At 43.8% G+C, this 13334-nt stretch overlaps 1 protein-coding gene across 1 annotated transcript in view; it reads right to left on the bottom strand.

The window, feature by feature from the left end:
* Positions 1-6339: 6339 nt before the first annotated feature.
* The window catches only part of MMP23B (matrix metallopeptidase 23B), an 80150-nt gene continuing 73155 nt past the window's right edge, over positions 6340-13334 (bottom strand). Inside the window, exons 5-8 of the mRNA XM_068242757.1 lie at positions 11851-12015; positions 11492-11602; positions 8880-9006; positions 6340-6903 (exon numbers count right to left, since the gene is read on the bottom strand). Coding sequence (XP_068098858.1) covers positions 6729-6903; positions 8880-9006; positions 11492-11602; positions 11851-12015 — 578 coding nt within the window. The 3' untranslated portion in view covers positions 6340-6728. The remainder of the gene's footprint in view (positions 6904-8879; positions 9007-11491; positions 11603-11850; positions 12016-13334) is intronic.

Here is a 13334-nt window from a genome sequence, read left to right as displayed (position 1 = left end):
GACCCTCACAAACGACCTGAAATGGGGGCAGAACACCACCAGAATTCAGAAGAAATCTCAGCTGAGGCTGCGCCAACTGAAAAAATTTGGCATGCCACGGGAGCTGCTGACCAGCTTCTACACCGCAACCATTGAATCCATCATTTGCTCCTCAGTCATTGTCTGATACGCTAGTGGGTCGGCTAGCGACAGGCATAAACTGCAGAGAGTCATTACTGATGCGGAGAAGATCATTGGATCTCCGCTGCCACCCCTTGATCTCCTCTACTCTGCTAGGATGAAGTCGAGGGCCACCAGGATCTCTTGCGACCCCTCCCACCTTGGCAGCCGCTACTTTGAGCTCCTCCCGTCGGGTCGGCGCTATAGAGCTATCCCATCTAAAACCACCAGGCGCAGGAACTCCTTCTTCCCCCAAGCAATTCTGCTGCTAAACTAGTGGAGTGCTGTCACAAGGTTAGCATACCCTCTCCGTTCTCTCCCCTCACAGCACCAGGGTAGGTAAGGCACCACAGCCTGGCTAAAACTGAACTAATTTTTAGACTTTATGTCGACTTTATGTGGACCTTTCGTAGGCCCCACAGGACTGCTCTGCTGATCTTCCCGAAATGTTACATGTTAGAAGTTTAATGCACCAATGCACACCTTAATATGTCTATTTTGCGCATCTGGGTTATCTGTTTGATGTACTTTGCCTATGCCATGTGTACCACAAATAATTCCGTGTACGACCCTGTCGTACGTGGCGAATAAAAGTTATTCTGATTCTGAGCTGCAGAGATCTACAGCTCAGGTGGGGGAATCTGTCCATAGGACAACTATTAGTCATGCACTGTACAAAGTTGGCCTTTATGGAAGAGTGGCAAGAAGAAAGCCATTGTTAACAGAAAAGCATAAGAAGTCCTGTTTGCAGTTTGCCACAAGCCATGTGGGGGACACAGCAAACATGTGGAAGAAGGTGCTCTGGTCAGATGAGCCCAAAATGGAACGTTTTGGCCAAAATGCAAAATGCTATGTGTGGCAGAAAACTAACACTGCACATCACTCTGAACACACCATCCCCACTGTCAAATAGGGTGGTGGCAGCATCATGCTCTGTGGGAGCTTCTCTTCAGCAGGGACAGGGAAGCTGGTCAGAGTTGATGGGAAGATGGATGGAGCCAAATACAGGGCAATCTTGGAAGAAAACCTCTTGGAGTCTTCAACAGACTTGAGACTGGGGCGGAGGTTCCCCTTCCAGCAGGACAACGACCCTAAACATAAAGCCAGGGCAACAATGGAATGGTTTAAAACAAAACATATCCATGCGTTAGAATGACCCAGTTAAAGTCCAGATCTAAATCCAATCGAGAATCTGTGGCAAGATCTGAAAACTGCTGTTCACAAACGCTGTCCATTTAATCTGACTGAGCTGAAGTTGTTTTGCAAAGAAGAATGGGCAAGGATTTCAGTCTCTAGATGTGCAAAGCTGGTAGAGACATACCCTAAAAGACTGGCAGCTGTAATTGCAGCAAAAGGTGGTTCTACAAAGTATTGACTCAGGGGGCTGAATAATTACGCACACCCCACTTTGCAGTTTTTTGTTTTTTTTTAAATGTTTGGAATCATGTATGATTTTTGTTCCACTTTTCATGTGTACACCTCTTTGTATTGGTCTTTCACGTGGAATTCCAATAAAATTGATTTGTGGCAGTAATATGACAAAATGTGGAAAACTTCAAGGGGGACAAATACTTTTGCAAACCACTGTAGTGTCATTATCTTATCTGAAATAGGAAGCTTCCTGTAAAGGCGCGTACACTAGCCATATTTTTACAAATGACGGGTCCGTCAGACCCTCCCGCGTGGCGGTCATTCTGCCGACAGTTGCACGTGAGTACAAAAAGACAGCGTGTGTACGCGTCTTAATTTGCATGCTGAGATAAGCTTGTTACTCTAAAAAAAATCTCCCCACACAGTTCTTGCAGTTTGCCAAGCGTACCCAGACCAGGTTCAAAGAAAAAAAATGGAGGTACATATAGGGTTATATTTTAGAAAATAGTTTTTGGATGCTACAACCCCCTTTTAAAGAGGAACTGTAAGTTCGCAAACATATATAAATAAGCATACCACATTGATCCTTGTCATGTCCTTGCCCCCTCTGTGCCTTTTTAGCTGCTCCCCGCTGTTATCCTAGCTATAAATCAACAGTTTTAGAAATTGTTGATAAACAAAAGAGATGGCCGGGACTCAGAAGTGAGCAGCGTGCTCTGTGAGTTGTGCCCTCTCAAGCGTGTCTGGAATGTGACTTCTGAGTCCTCACACAGTTCTGAGGCGTGTTTCTGGGCTCTGCACTCCTCACAGCTTTTCTGCAAGTGTCAGCTCCCTCAGGCTCACAGACACGCTGTGAGCATTACAATTCCCCATTTCAGCAGAGGCAGCTTCTTCCTGATCTCCCTCGACAAGCCTTGACAAAGCCAGGAAAAATGGGTACAGTGGGGAGAAGGGGGAACGATAAGAGGCTGCAGTAAGACACACCTCATCAGCACAGGTACTGATACAAGTAGGATATTAGAAATGAGGGTGTACATTTTTTTACAGAGTCTCTTTAAGAGCACTTCACAATAGTGTGTACCGTATATACTCGGATACAAGTCAACCTCGTGTACAAGTCGACCCCATTATTTGAGCTTCTTAAACTGGTTTTAGAGGCCCAAGTATAAGTCTACTTCTCAAAGTTAATGGCTGCACTTGGGGACTAGGAGGGGTTAATGGCTGCACTACGTAAAGTATTTTGGCCTATTATGAATCCCTCCTGGCCCCCAAGTGCAGCCATGATTGTCTCTCCCCCACTCTGCAGACTGCATGACACTTGTGACAGGGGACATTGATCCTCCTTCCCACCCACCAACACCCAAAGGGCAGCCACCTCTCTCTATCCCCCTCTCCCCCCCATGTAATTTAATGCAGAGTAATACTGCAGCAGAAGTGAAGTGGTTTCCGGGGACTTTAATGAGAGGGCACCTTTCTCTCTCTCCCTCCCTGCAGTGCACTAGTGGTACCGCTGGCTCCCGAATCCCCATGACGCAGTGCAAGTGAGGAAGATGAGCGGGCATGGCAACTGGTGCTGGAAGGGAAACAACTTTGCTTCTGCTGCGATGTTTCGCTACATTCAATTACACACGGGGAGGTTAGTGAGAGGCGGCTGCACTTTGGGTGATGGAGGGAGGGAGGATTAAAGTCCCCGGCAACCACTTCACTTCTGCTGCGGGGATTACAGAGGACCTCAATACCCGGCCACTAGTGCACTGCAGGGAGGGAGAGAGAGAAAGGTACCCTCTCATTTTGGTTATAAGTTGTTAAATTTAGGACTACTCATGTATAAGTCCACCACCCACACACACACACTTTTATACTATGAGTTAGTCCTAAATTTCTCGACTTGTATCCGAGTATATACAGTAAATGTTTTTCAAACATTCCTTGATGCTTTCATTAAATATAAACAATTATCCAGATTAATTTATATATGGGTTATCATTCTTTCATTCTAAAACTTAATATAATTTATTGACTATGACAAGTTCAAGAACCCCCTGAGCCCAAGTAAAGTACCCCAGGGGTAAAAATGGTACCATGTTTCAAGAGCCTAAGTTTTAAAAGATACTACAGAGCAAGACTGTTGCTTGGTTGGGATAGGTGGATTAGCTGTATTTATAAACGTCTGGGAATTACCTTTACTCATGAATACTGGAGTTGCTGCTCAGCAGGAGGGATGAGACTTATTTTAGAAGACCAGTCAATGTCCTGTTGAAACTACCCTATTGTTACTTTTGAATATAAGAAAGAAGTTCCAGCTGTGAAGATGGATGGCCAAGGGCCGAGCTGATTCAAGACACAACTTAGCTGTGAGTATGCCAGATACACCTCTGAGTACAAATTCAATCATTCATCTGCAATATATAAAAAATAATAATAATAAACTGTTCATCTCCAGTTTTTTTAGGAGTCATTAACATATGTGCCTGCACAGAATTGCCCCAGCAAGAAATCTCTACATATTTGCAAAATATACACCTTTGAAACTAAAAATATATTTTCATATAGTTTGTCTTCAAATGTAATTCCAGCTTCCTAGCTATATGCTACAAGCAAAGCAGTGAGATAGTGACATCTGGAAGGGGGATTCACTACCTGTTATGCTCCGCAGGGGGCGTAACTACAAATTATGGGGGCCCCCAGCAGAACTGTGATAGGGCCCCCTTAATGTTCTCACCCTTTCCCTTGCCTACCCCTCGGTGACTCTCACTGGGGGGCCCATCTTGTAAGGGTCATAAAACAAGTGTGGCCATCATAATCTTCACACCCATAACATGTTTAGCAACAAAAACATCAGATCTGAAGCATAGACCACTTTATCACAAGCAGTAGTTGGGGCATTCTTACTGTTCTGGGCTCTCCTGCAATCGAAATTTGAGAAGAAGACAACTAGTGAACACCATTGGCCATGTTCATTATCTCACTGCCCTGCAATGTCATATAATGATGCACAGAAAGCAAGACCTGTACTTTAAAGTCTTTGGGCCCGATTCTCAAAGCGGTGCTAACCCAGTAAAATACTTTAGGCGTGATAACCATTGCACCACGCTGGTGAAAAGCCAGTTTAGGCGTGATAAGTTTAGGCGTGATAAGTTTAGGCGTGATAAGTTTAGATCGCGTGCAAAGTCTCGCACGCAAAGCAGCGCCATTAAACTCTATGCAAAGTGCACCAGACTTTGCTAGTGCAAAACTTTTGATCAGCTGTGCACTGCAGTGCTAACCCAGTTGGTGCTTAAACTTATCACGCCTAAACTTATCACGCCTAAACTTATCATGCCTAAACTTATCATGCCTAAACTGAGTTTAGGCGTGATAGGGGGCTTTTCACCAGGGTGCTAACTGTTAGCACCGCTTTGTGAATCAAGCCTTATGAGTTTAAAAAGTGGAAAACTTAGATACGGTACTCACTTTAGTAGAGGGAAGCCTCTGGATAATCCATAGGCTTACCCCATCTCGCTCAAGTTTGCGGTTCCAGCTCCGAGACCATCCGAAACTATTAGAGAAGTGTTTGCTGAATACATTTGCGCGCCTGCACTCCCATCCATGTATGAGCATGGCCTCACTGCGCAGGTACACAGATGACTCGCACCTGTGCAGTAGCACAGAGAAGCTTGTGCATAGCATTTTTCCTCAACACAAGAGCGGATCAGTGCTACAGTGTGGTCGCACTTGTACATGGATGGTAGCATGGTCTTGAATAATAAGGGTCCCAGTGAGGATTGGTGTGCTACAGGAGGATTGGAGAAGTCTCTCGGTTGTCCAGAGGCTTCCTTCTAGTGAGGTAAGTGTCTAATTTTTGCCTTTTTTAACTCACACGTTTACTTTAAGCACACTAACACTTTAAAATGTTGAAGCCACAACTTTAAAATGACCAGTAGAGCCAGGCACCAGTTTTGGACAAAAACTCCTAGAGCATCAGGAAAAATGTTTTGCCCTCCTCCAACCACTAGATGCCACTGCTCAGAGATGGGCTCTCAGTCTTTCTGGGTTACTAGAGGTGGCCAGGAGGATGCTAATTTTATCTGGTTCATGCAAATATTATTGCAATTTGTAAGGAGCTTGGTACTCAGTCAATGAAATATGGTTGTTGCCAATTTTGCATGAAGTCGGGAAAATTAGCAATTCATCAACCATCTTTATGAATTTACCAGCCTCCCATCTTTAGAGGCCAGAGGGAACAGAAACGGGCTCATTGCAAAAAGCCTCCCAGCTTCAGCAGGCCACACTTTCCACAACTCTAGGATTACTTTGAATTTTTCTTTGATCATTTTAAAGCTGTGGATCTGCCCATATTATAGTCAAAAATCTTTTGACAGTAGACCTTTAAGTAATGGTAAACCTATAAATATTTTCCAATACAAGTTCCAGTTTGCTCAATTGTCTAGTATATATTATATTGAGAACTTCAACTTTTGACATGACTAACTAACAGCAGGTCATCACTTGTAGGCCTTCTCAGACAAAGAACAACATGCAGTGTCTCTAGCAGAATTCATTTTATCCCAGGCTCCATCAAACTGAACCCTGGTTGCTACGGGATACTGTAGTTTGGACACTCCTTTTCCTCTTTCTTTTTTTATCAGGTCATCACTTGTGAACCATCTCAGTAAGACTAAGAGCAATATGCAGTATCCCTAGCAACCACTAAGAATTTTATCCCAGGCTGCAGCATACTGAAGCCTGGTTGCTATGGGGTACTGCAGTTTGGACATTTTCTTTCCTTTTTTTTTTTTTTGGTGCCTTTCATTATTATTTTTTTTATAAATTAATTAATAATGAATAATTCCATTAAAGAATAATTAATTCATAATTGAATAAGCTTATAGAAGCTCTAACCCTTATAAGTGCTGACCATGGCTGTTCTACAGAAATACTACTACAATTTCACTATATCCACCCCAGCAAGGGGTTTTGTACCTCCCCAGTAAATGAAAATGTTTCTATGGGGTAACTTGTGCAAAGCTCATTAATACAATAATTCCTCAGTAGATGTAAGCCCATCACCATAAAAGAGTGGGCCGAGTATGGAAATTCTACATCCACCAGTATAAATCTGATTTGTCACAGAAAGATGCCAATCTATGCTCGGCGTGACCCCATACAAGGGGTGGAGCTACTAGTCCCATGTAGTCTGAATTTTCCTATAAGACTGTTCACATTTGTACTCTTATATTCCAGGAGTAAGTTGTCAGCACTCGCTCCCTTTTCCTCACTACGCAGGTGTAGAGACCTTCATTGATTGCATTGGCAATTATACTCATGTGGTCATCATTTAAGTATAGATATCCAGGATAGGAGTATTCCAGGAGTTCATTATCTTTGTACCAGCTGCAAAAATAGCAAAACAGATACAATATTATAGTAACATTTCTCTATTGTTCAGAGCAATTATTTCACTTCAGCTCTTTATAATGTAAATAATTACCGTACTAGCATGCATTATTGCAGCTTGCTTACATTATTTCTCTGGGCACACAAGACCTAGTCATCCCACATCTAACAGAATGTGCCAAGTATGAATGTCAAAGCATGCTAACTAGCACTGGAATAGTGCTGGTGTTAAAAATAATTACCGCAGCTTTCTGTTTAATTCACTGAGAGAGTCCTTATGACCATGTCACATTGGAGTCAATATAACTAGCTACTGCAAATAGACTTAAAGGGACACTGTAGGGGGGTTGGGGGAAAATGAGTTTACGTTACCCGGGGCTTGTAATGGACCCCCACAGACATCCTACGACCGCGCAGCCACTCCCCAATGCTTCGGCCCTGCCTCTGGTTCACTTCTGGAATTTCAGACTTGAAAGTCTGAAAACCACTGCACCTGCGTTGCCGTGTCCCCGCTTCCCCTGATGTCACCAGGAGCGCACGGCGCAGACACAGACCATACTGGGCCTGTGCAGTACGCTCCTGATGCCATCAGTGGGAGTGAGGACACGGCAACGCAGGCGCAGAGGTTTTCAGACTTTAAAGTCTGAAATTCCAGAAGTGAACCAGAGGCGGGGCCGGAGAATTGGGGAGTGGCTGCACGGGCACAGGATGTCTGTGGGGGACCATTAGAAGCCCCGGGTAACTTCAACTCATTTTCCCCTGACCCCCCTACAGTGTCCCTTTAAGAACATTTTAGTTAAGTGTCAGTTTTAGCAACTAGTTATCGGCATTAGTGCCTAGTCACTCCAATGAGTCCAGTTGACTAATTACATGGAAGCGCACTAAGAGGCTCGCAAATAAGTAAGACTATTCTCAATTCATTAGGTGCTTAAAAATACAGGCCGAGAGGAAACAAGAATAGTAAGGTACTTAGGTATGTGAACATAGTCTTCCATTTGTGAGTGTCAATGCATTTTTTTTCAACTAAGGCAGGGTTCACACTCATCACACTCAGTGAAATACTGAACATTTTTTGCATTAAAATTTGCATACGCAAATTTTCATGTGCAACTTTTTACCACAGTAAAAGGGGCACTATGGCAATAATTATGCTACTGGGATATCCCTGGTAGCATGTGCCTAATATTAGAAGGATCAGATGTTAAGCATTTTTTGTGTAAATTTCTGCTTGAATGGTTTCAGGCAGCATATGCATAGAACCTGCATGTCCTCCACCTCTGCTGAGCTGTAACAGCTCTCCCTGTTGAATCTGTACAGGACATTGGACTGCAGGCTGAGGCTGCTAAGTGCTGTGGAAGATCGTATACTTCCAGTGCTATGTTCTTCCCCAGCACTTGATAAACAGCCTGCATCTCCCATACAGCGTCAGCAGTGAGAAATACTGCTAGTAGCAGTCTGCTACACAGCACAGCCTAAGTCGGCGGAGGGTATGGCGCATAGTTTGAAATGTGATGAACAGGATCTCTGCATATGCTCTCTAATCTTTCAAGCAGACATAAAAAACTGCTTAGTATCTGGTGCTTCCTTATATTGGGTACATTCTACCAGGGTTACCCCAGTAGCCTAGGTTTCGCCATAGTGCCCCTTTAAATTAATGAAAGTGAAAGAGAATTGGCATGCAATGCATGGATTTATGCTGCTGAATTTTTAGCAGAAGTGAGATTCCCAATTAGCTTCCATCAAAACAATTTTTGCACAGGCAAACAAATTTTCGCACATTCGCAAAACACACTCACATTTTAATAAGTTTTTTATTAAATTTATTTTTAATATTATCAGTGAACCTTGAAGTGCAAAAAGGTAATATGAGTGTGAAAGGTAAATATGCGTGTGCATTACAGGAGTGGAGGCTACAGTGATGAAATTCATCTTACTATTAACTAACTAGGTACATTAATGGGTAATATACTTACTAAACTTTGCCTTTTTTGTGGATAACTTTCTTTCCACAGCGGAATGTCATATTTCTGCCTTCTGGCACCAGTCGCACTTTGGTTCTGGGTGGTATTGGTGTGGGCATTCGGGTAGGAAATGGAAATTCTGTATTGAGCAAATTAAAATTATTATTAGTCATTTGTGGTTCTGATTTCAGTTTAAAGGGGCACTATGACGAAAAAATTGTAAAATTGAAATATGTGCAAACATATTCAAATAAAAAGTACGTTTTTTTCCAGAGTAAAATGAGCCATAAATTACTTGTCTCCTATGTTGCTGTCACTTACAGTAGGTAGTAGAAATTTGACAGATGTGACAGGTTTTGAACTAGTCCATCTCTTCATAGGGGATTCTCAGGGATTTATTTATTTTCAAAAGCACTTAGTGAATGCAAGTTGCTATGTCTGACTGGCAAAAAACTGTAACGAGCTGGGAAGCTGGCCAGCATCATTGTATAAATCCTTTTTAGGGAATATCTTTATAAAGAATAAAAGCCTTGCTGAGAATCCCCTATGAAGAGATGGACTAGTTAAAAACCTGTCACTTCTGTCAGATTTCTTCTACCTACTGTAAGTAACTACCTACTGTTACTTACAGTAAACGGCAACATAGGAGAAAAGTAATTTATGGCTCATTTTACTTTGGAAAAAAAATGTACTTCTTATTTGTATATGTTTGCACATATTTTAAATTTTATAATTTTTCGCCTTAGTGCCCCTTTAAGCAAATTCCCAAGTATCAAAGCTGCTAACATCACTTAAAGCAGCCTCACATTTTCAAATCTAGGGCTCTAGGCGATAGACAATCAGTACTTCCTGATCTGTGTTTTAAATAGGAGACACCAAGAGCCCAATATAGTGTAGTATGTATTGGAAACCGTGGATAAATGTAAGTGTGAGATGAATATACTCACAAACATGGGTTACCTCTTAGGCAACCACTGTAGATGCAGGTGAGGAGATTAGACCTGTCCTCACTCAGGATTAAGATGTCGCTCTCTGTAGATCAGGAAAGTAGGGGTAGGTCACCCCTCCACCAGGGGTGGACACAGTATTATCGTAAGAGAACAGAGGCGCCAGCAGGATAAAAGGTAATAAAAATTTGCTGGGAGGCAGTGGTGGACTTACCTCCAGAAAGCAGACTCAAAATACTGTCTGAATTAAACAAATAAATTTATTATTGGTACCCTAAAAGAAGCATCTTTTGGGGTACCAATAATAAATGTATTTGTTTAATTCAGACAGTATTTTGGGACTGCTTTATGGAGATAAGTCCACCACTGCCTCCCAGCAAATTTTAAAATTTGTATTACCTTTTATCCTGCTGGCGCCTCTGTTCTCTTACGATAATACTGATCTGTGTTTTGTTCGTGGACAATTGTTTAGTACACCACAATACAGCCTCTGATCTGATTTGAAGCAGACCAATAGATTGCAGATAGATTTATATAGTGTATAAAGTCTTTATATACAAATATTGCAATATGTAACTTTGTATACTGTCCATTAGTGTTGGGCGAACAGTGTTCGCCACTGTTCGGGTTCTGCAGAACATCACCCTGTTCGGGTGATGTTCGAGTTCGGCCGAACACCTGATGGTGTTCGGCCTTTTAAGTTCGGGTTCGTCCCGAACTACTGAATGGCCGCCGAACAGGGCCCCTGTTCGGCCGAACAGGGCCCTGTTCGCCCGAACATGCCGCAATACGGCCCCCCTATGGGGTCGCAGGCATAAGGGGGGAGCATGCCCCGATCGCGGGGGGGGGGTCGGAAATTCCCCCCACCCCCTCCGCTAGCGCTCCCCCCTCTGCCCGCTTTCCCATACAAAAGTTTAAGGCAAGTTAAATAGTACTTAATGGCTGGCACTGGCAGTGGAGTGAGGAGGAGGAGGAGTCCAAGTAGCAGAGTGACGCGTTGAGGCCAGGCAGCGGGCGGTTCAGCGGTAGTACCCTTGTGGTACTTCCGCCCTTTCTCTGACCTCACGTCCTCTGTATACGAGGGTACGCGTCACGCGTACCCTCGTATGCGTCATCACGTAGAGGACGTGAGGTCAGAGAAAGGGCGGAAGTACCATAAGGGTACTACCGCTGAACCGCCCGCTGCCCGGCCTCAACGCGTCACTCTGCTACTCGGACTCCTCCTCCTCCTCACTCCACTGCCAGTGCCAGGCCAGCCACCAAGTACTATTTAACTTGCCTCAAACTTTTTTTATGGGGAAGCGGGCAGAGGGGGGAGCCCTAGCGGAGGGGGTGGGGGGAATTTCCGACCCCCCCGCGATCGGGGCATGCTCCCCTCTTATGCCTGCGACCCCATAGGGCCCCCAAAATGGGCATGTTCGGGGGTACCATTGACTTCCATTGAGTTCGGGGTTCGGGCCGAACATGCCGAACATCTGGCCCATGTTCGGCCTGTTCGGCCCGAACCCGAACATCCAGGTGTTCGCCCAACACAAAGCAATGTATCCTAAATCTACAAACTATTAATATTTGCAGTTTAACACAACAGCTCTACACTGGGCTTCTAGTATGCATTGCGCATTTACTGACAACAACCACATTGACCCTTTGGCCATTTCACCAAATAAAAGTACTTACCATAGCAAAAGTCACAGCTATATGGACAATACTTCTTCATAGGTTTCCTTCTGGACTCGCAGTAGCCTTTGTCAGCCCAACTAGCACACGCCTGATATTTGTCCCTGCAGCCTGCAACAAGACAAGGAATATTTTACATTCATCATGAAAAGACTGTCCGCTCCCAAGTAGCATCAACAGGCAATCCACAGATCAGACATTGGAGCAATTTGACTATAATACTACTACATAGTAATATGGTTACTTTGTTGAAAAAAGACATCCATCCATCAAATTCAACCAGATGTTTTGTTTTCCTGTGAAGCATATCTTCTTGTTCTTAACCATTTTAAATTACATAAGTAACTATTTCCACTCACCGTAAAGGCTGTAGATGCCCCATATGTCATCTTGGGAGATGGTCTTCTTCCCAGTCAGTGTGGCATTAATATGCATGAGTGCATTCTTGTTCAGAGAGTGCATCAGTCCCAGAGCATGTCCAATCTCGTGAGCTGCTACATGTACCAGATCCGTGAGCCATACCACTGGAGAGACACAAACACAATATCTCAAAATTCAATATCTCCTGGTCCTGTTCATTGTGAAACAAATCTCATACGGTACATGGTACATATCCAGCAGGTAGAACGTTTGAAACTTATTCATTCCATACGCTGGCTAACACAATGGGGTGTATTCAGCAAGCTACGGTAAACAGATGAACTTGTCAGATTTTTACACCTACTGTAAGTGACGGTGACATGGGGAAAAGATTATTTATAGGGCATTTCATCATGCACCTTTCACACTTGAGTGTTGCATCACTCTCCCTCGCCGCTCTCCCAACGCTCTCGATGCAGTAGTCATTAGTCTCTATGAGACTGGCCACAGTACCCGCAGTGTGACGCAATGCTTCAGACTACACAGACGCTGCAGTGTGTTGCCGAGCTGTCCAGGAGGTACCGCTTGGCACGTGATTACATTGCAGTCAATAGCACCGCAACAATCTATGTAGAAAGTTGGAAATTACGGAAAACCAGCTACGTACTTTCTGTCCAGCAGGCGCAACGACTGAATGACAGGAAGCACTGCCGAAGGTTGCTAAATACTTTTCTGCTCGCTGTCGTTGCTGGTTTAGGCGCTCTTCTGAACCAGCCCATCAAGTCTCCATCCCTGCTTATAGCACTATCCAGGGTTCTGAACATCTGACTTGACAATACCCATCAATATTGTAATGCTATGGGGACATACTTGCTAAGGCTCACTTGCTAAGGCCCTGTTCACACTACTAAATGCAGATGGCCGTGCGATCGGAATGCAATGCGCGCAATCACATCTGTGATCTGTGTGTTGCGCTGCTGACCCCATTCACTACAGTGAATGGGTCAGTGATGTGCTTTGCCGAAAAATGCATGCAGCAGTTCGATAGTGCAGCGTACTGCTGAGCACCGCATGTATTCTGAACATCAGACAGTGCAGTCTATGCACTTCTGATGTGCTTGCTCATCGCACCCCATACGCACTGCCAAAATGCGCACAGCAGCCCGTATAGTGTGAACAAAGCCTAGTACAGATTGTCTGATACACTAAATACTGAGGACAGACTTGCCCATATCCTATTAACTTTTTTCATGAGTTTTCCCAAGTAGATTTTGTTTTTACCTACTTTTTAGTACAGTCTCAATTGCTGAAAAGTTATTTTTTATAAGATTAAAAATTATCTCCTAGAAGAAAACATTAATTGAATAAGGGCCACTATCCGTTAAAATAGAAAATCTCACCATGTGGGCTCCACCTGCTATAGAAAATGCACTATAAGAGTTATAGCCTACTGTTGAACTAGTTAGCACTACATCAGTGCTGG

Source organism: Hyperolius riggenbachi, chromosome 6 (assembly GCF_040937935.1).
Source record: "Hyperolius riggenbachi isolate aHypRig1 chromosome 6, aHypRig1.pri, whole genome shotgun sequence".
Lineage (NCBI taxonomy): Eukaryota > Metazoa > Chordata > Amphibia > Anura > Hyperoliidae > Hyperolius > Hyperolius riggenbachi.
This window is presented reverse-complemented; position numbering and strand designations above follow the sequence as displayed.